The sequence below is a fragment of the Ictalurus furcatus genome, chromosome 5, assembly GCF_023375685.1.
Source record: "Ictalurus furcatus strain D&B chromosome 5, Billie_1.0, whole genome shotgun sequence".
In the NCBI taxonomy this organism is placed as follows: Eukaryota; Metazoa; Chordata; class Actinopteri; order Siluriformes; family Ictaluridae; genus Ictalurus; species Ictalurus furcatus.
In genome coordinates, this window is record NC_071259.1 from 6,336,644 (window position 1) to 6,342,643 (window position 6,000).

The window sequence follows — 6,000 nt, forward strand, 5'->3', positions numbered from 1 at the left end:
TTAGCAACTGCAGCTTCAAAAACAAGCCCAATATTATAGCCTGTCACAGCCTCAAAGTAAACAGACTCAATAAATGAGCCTGCAACATATTAAACTAAAACCACTCACAGTTTGAAAAGCAAAAACAGAATTTATTTAATAATAATAATAAAAAGAAATCATCAAATGGCAACAAAGTTTAATGGGAGGACAGGCACTACCCACTCACCTCCGATCACCTGTGAGCAGAATATGAATGGAGAGATGGAAAAGGAGAGTACATTAGAACCATATATATGAGAATGTTACGCTTGGTTTTTTTTATTTTTTTTTTTTATAACCTGTAATAATTGTGGGAGGGCGAAATACACTATAGCTGTGATATTAATTTAAGGCTGTGTGCAGACAGTGTCAATGCACGGGAAAACTGCAACTATAAATGTAAAAAAAAAAAAAAAGTCACATGTCAGATTTTCCTAACAAGCAACCATATTTTTCAAAACAAGCCCCAAAAACCTTGTGAATTTTTCAAGTGACTTCAGAAAAAAAGAAGTCCAAAGTCGGACATATGCGGACTTGGCAACTCTGATAAGGACACTTCAAACCATCAGATTAATCTGTGCAGAGAATTTGTGTCAAAGCACAACCCACACACACACACACACACACACACACACACACACATATATATATATATATATATATATATATATATATATATATATATATATATATATATATATATATATATATAAATAATCTGCAAATAACTCACAATTTTATGTTTCAAACAGAGATGGTGATAGAGATGCAAAACTTCAGTACTACAGCTTTAAAGTATATTATTGGCATAAAAACAATGTATCAGTATCATTGTGATGTCAAAACTAGATTTTCTGTTATTTTTCTGATTTTCTGGCTGTTTCCCAGCATGCCATGACACACAATGGTTTTTAGATCACCACACATATAAGTAGATTTTTTTATTACCACAGAACTGAGCACAGAGAGGTCAGTTACAGTTCATTTCAGCAATTATAGCCTAGATATTATTATTATCTGGGTGTTATCTTAGATAACACAAATCCCTAGGACACATTCACACTAAAATCTGTATTCTACTGGAAGAGCCAACCTTTGTTAACATTACAAACTTTGGACAATAAAAGAGACAACATATGAGTCTGAGCAACATATACACTGACCGTCCACCTATTAGGAACACCTGTACAACTGCACATTCATGCACTTATCTATCATGTGGCAGGAGTACAATACATAAAATCATGCAGATACAGGTGAGCTTCAGTTAATGTTCACATAAAACATCAGTATGAAGAAAAGTGTGATCTCTGTGACTTTGATCGTGGCATGGATGTTGGTACCAGGAGTGCTGGATTAAGTATTTCATAAAGGACAGTTGAAGACTGGAAAAAGACCAGGTGATCTCCAACTGTTCAGTTTGGGTGTGTCTGTGCCCACGATATCTTCAGATTCATGTTCTTGGCTGACAGGACTGGAACCTAATGAGGTCGTCTCCTGTTGTAGCCCAGCTGCCTCAAGGGATGATGTGTTGTGCATTCTGAGATGCTTTTCTGCTCACCACGGTTGTAAAGAGTGATTATTTGAGTTACTGTATCCATCCTAGCAGCTCAAATCAATTTGGCCATTTATCTCTGACCTCTCTTATCAACAAGGTGTTTCCACCTACTGAACTGTTGCTCACGTAAAGATTTATTTATTTTTTTCACACCATACTGTGTAAACTCTAGAGATGGTTGTGTGTGAAAATAACCAGTAGATCAGCAGTTTATGAAATACTTAAATAATATCTTATTCAGTATCTTTATCAGATTAGTGCATTTGACTGGCTACAAACAATACAGTTTATGGCTGTAGTTCAACTATAAAGATCCATTAATTGATATTCCTTTTGAACTTTTTTACTTGGTACAGCTGAAGGATTCATCTATGCTGCTCACTAACATAAACACTAATATAAATAAAATCCATATGTGCAAACAAACTGAAATCCAACTAAAATAACATCTCATAGAAACATTTTTTCCCTATGGATAAGTCAAAGTTTTCTTTCTTGACTCTCACAGACATTAACTAAATTATTACTGTTTAAGTGTACCAATTGTACTCTTGTAAACTTTTTACAGTTAGTAAAAAAATAAATAAATAAATAAATCACAGACCCCCTGAGCACAGATGTATTTAATCCTTTATTTTACCAGGGTAGTGCCATTGAGATATAAAACCTCTTCTTCCAGGGAGTCCTGGCCAAAATGGTGGCACAAATAGTTTCACATAATAGTACTGCACAAACTATTTTTTTTTAAATAGGCAAATTATTTAAATGTATGTAATAATATTTGTGCATAATACAAGTGCATATATACAATATTTAATGTAGACAGAGAGGAGTTTTTTTATTTCTGAAATTTCCACCCATAGGATTCATTTTCATTCAAATAGTTATTAGATTCCAGTTGACATTATTTATAGCCATAAAAAAGTATCATTTATGGGTTGTGCTGTGCATCACTGTAAAAAACAAACAAACAAACAAACAAACCAACAAACAAACAAAACAATGCATCATGGGATTGTGAGTTTATTAGTGAGTGAGAGACTGCAAATAATTCAACTTGTGGTATCATGTTACATAATCACCTTGAAAAAAGAATATTGCATGTTGGCGAGAGAGGTATGTTTAATCTAACTTTAAGCTAACGTTAGCTAAATCTATGAGGATCTGATTACAAGATGAAAATGGCAAACAGTTACAACACGTTTTCTACCAAAGGGTTATTACCTTGTAGCAAAAAAAAAAAAGAAGTGCTTTATTTGAATTGAAATGGTTTTATTATCATTGAGACATCATGGTATATTTGGTATGTCTAAATGTTCTAGTGATATATCTATCTTAGTGTCAGTTATAAATGCCTGATCTGGAGGAATGTTAAAGAAAGGCTCATCATCAAAGCAGGAAACATCAGTCGGGGAGGCCAGATATGGCAGCCTGAGCACGAGTCCTGTCAGCACACCCCCCACTATGGCTATCGCAATAGTGCTTCCCAGTGCAGCCACTTGGTACAAGGCTTGTTCTTGTGCAGTGCGTCCAAGACCTCCCTCCAATCCTGGGATCAGTTTCTGCAATTCCTCCAACCGAGGATCTCCAACTTGGGGTGCACGATATGAAAAGGTCTGGTAGAGGCTAGGGCCATATGTTTCCTCACTGGCCAAGAGAATGGCACAAATAGAAGCTAGAGTTGAGATAAGCCCAGTTAATCCATGGAGATTGTGGATGCCACACTGGTCCTGCACATGCAATCTTTTTGCCAGGAAAGGGCTAAGGTACTTATAGCCTAGCATGCAAGCCATGCCACCCAGCATCCCTAGCACATAAGCGGCAACAGGTGAGATCATCATGTCAACTGAGGCACCAACGGTGACCCCACCAGCCAGGGTTACATTCTGTACATCAGCCATGCTGAACTTGCCATTTTTGTTGAGCATGGCAGAGAGAGCAAAGGCAGTTAGTGTGGAGGCACTCAGCCCTATGAAAGTATGAAGAATGGCACGATGTTGGTCATCCCCCCTCAGGGTCAAGGCACAATTAAAGGAAGGCCAGAATACCCAAAGGAACAGGGTACCTAGCACAGAAAGCAAGTCAGAATGATAGCTGGTTACCTCATTTGGATGGCAGTCATTCAGATTTGGTCTATACAAGATGAAGGTGACACCCAGACCAAAGTAGCAGGCAAACAGATGGATGAGTATGGAGCCCCCAGCATCATTGATCTTCAGATACGTAACAACTATCCATTCTGCAACACCAAAGATTGGAACCTCCAACAAGGCCATGATCTATAGATGACACATTAGCTCTTAGTGACACATCTAAAATTAAAACGAATTGACTTACAGAATGTGGGATAAAAGAAATAATACAATAACCAAACTTACTAATAGCTGCACAGGACTAGTCTTCCCCAGCACTGCCCCGAATGAGATCAGTACAACAGCACACGCAAACTCCGCATTGATCAGGTTTATCACTCCCAGATGAATCTTTCCATCATAGTAGAAATTGAAAAAACCCTGTACCAGAATGGCCCATTGAATAGAAAATGTAGCAGTCAGGAAGTTAAAAACCATCCCACCAAATCCATAACGCCTAAAGAAGGCTAGAAGGCAGCCAAATCCGATGAAAATCATCACCTGGATATCGGCAAAGAAGGTATAGTCTTGGTACACAGCATTCTCTGTATGATCTGTCATATTATTCTGTAGTAGTGCATTGGTGTGATCATCATAAGTCACAAAGAGAGCATATAAGACCACAATCAGGACTTCCAGGGCAAATACAAGGGCAGGAAGCCGCACTCTCAAATTTGTAGAATTTTTCTTCATTTTGTTAGTTTCTGAGATAACACTCCCTTTACTTGCTGTGCTCGATCCTTTTGTGTTACTGTCTATCTTAGCAAGACTGATTGTGTTTTTATATCCTTTAGTCAGATAAGAAATGCAGTGGCTATTGGCTGAGAACACAATGTATGCTGTCAGTCTCTACGGTCCAGCAATGGGCACCTGTACTTTGGCCCCTTGTAACAAAGTTTATGAACACTCAGCAGCTTTTGAGCACCAGAATAGGGTGTAATATATACTGTACTTACATGTATTATATTGATTCTAAAACCCCAATTCCAAAAAAGTTGGGATGCTGTGTAAAATGTAAATAAAAACAGAATGTAATGATTTGCAGATCTCAGAAACCCATATGTTCTTCACAGAAAACATAACAAATGTTTAAACTGAGTAAATGTACCATTTTAAGAAAAAAATTAGGTAATTTTGAATTTGATGGCCGCAACACGTCTCAAAAAATTTGGGACAGGGCAACAAAAGGCTGGAAAAGTGTTACTAAAAAGAAACAGCTGGAGGTTAATTGGCAACAGGTCAGTAACATGATTGGGTATAAAAAGAGTATCTTAGTGAGGCAGAGTCTTTCAGAAGTAAAGATGGACAGAGGTTCACCAATCTATGAAAAACTGTGTCTACAATTTGTGGAACAATTTCAGAATAATGTTCCTCAACATAAAATTGCGAAGTCGATGAATATCTCATCATCTAAAGTACATAATATCATCAAACGATTCAGAGAATCTCAGCATCCCAACTTTTTTGGAATTGGGGTTGTACTACATATGTAGTAAGGTGTGAAGATTGAGACTAGGTGTAAAGGTAGCTAATCTTTCACTTTGATTGACTGATAGCATTTATTATTCAATGTGAAAACTGTTCATTCATCATCATATGAGCAATTTGTCTAGCCACATATTTGCCTTTTAACCTGAAGCGTGTGTACTTCATAGTCTCAGTAAGCTTTAAAAGAGGACATAAGACTGATGAACTTGCGAGAGCAATATGTTATGATAAAAACATTTTGTCTACGTTTGATAAAAGCTGAATAACAAAAATATGCGTGTGTCTGGTCTTATGTTAAATAATGTATTATAACATAACATATTTATAACATATTCATAGTTATACAGTTTAACAGTATATATAATTTGAGTATTGTGATTATGGGATTATTTTCTGTTTTTTCATGATTATGTGATGAAGATTAATTATTGTGTATTTTTGATTTCCTGATTCATGGAAAGTTTGCGTGTATAAAAACATGCAATCTTGATAACAACACAAACTTGTGAGCATGATTTACTAATGGTCTATGGAGGACTGTATCTTTCTAATGCAAAATGCAAATTTGCAAGTTTGTCCTAAAGAATATGCCATGTGGGGGGTTTCTCTTTCAATATATAAAGGGCATTGTCAGTGCAAATATATTCCATTAGTACTCACAATGTGAATTTCTAAACCTGACAGTCACTTTAAAAACAGCAATTGCATGTGCAAATTAATACAATGAATGGCAGATATTCACTATGTGGAGACTTGTTTTTGACAGTTGAAGACAAAAGTATATCATTCACTAAGTTCAAT

General features: G+C 36.4%; 1 protein-coding gene across 1 annotated transcript; it reads right to left on the reverse strand.

Annotated features, from left to right (window-relative positions):
* Positions 1-2,694: 2,694 nt before the first annotated feature.
* On the reverse strand, positions 2,695-4,404 carry rh50 (Rh50-like protein). The gene is made up of 2 exons (XM_053624478.1): positions 3,958-4,404; positions 2,695-3,858 (listed from the first exon to the last, which is right to left on the reverse strand). The coding sequence occupies exons 1-2, from the start codon at positions 4,402-4,404 to the stop codon at positions 2,869-2,871; spliced, it is 1,437 nt and encodes a 478-aa protein (XP_053480453.1). The 3' UTR covers positions 2,695-2,868.
* Between the last annotated feature and the right edge of the window lie 1,596 nt (positions 4,405-6,000).

Bases quoted from the DNA above. Each gene is read 5' to 3' on its own strand.
- rh50 (XM_053624478.1), bottom strand. From the start codon at position 4,404: ATGAAGAAAAATTCTACAAATTTGAGAGTGCGGCTTCCTGCCCTTGTA. The intron at 3,859-3,957 runs GTAAGTTTGGTT...TGTCATCTATAG, and splicing joins CTAGTCCTGTGCAGCTATTA to ATCATGGCCTTGTTGGAGGT.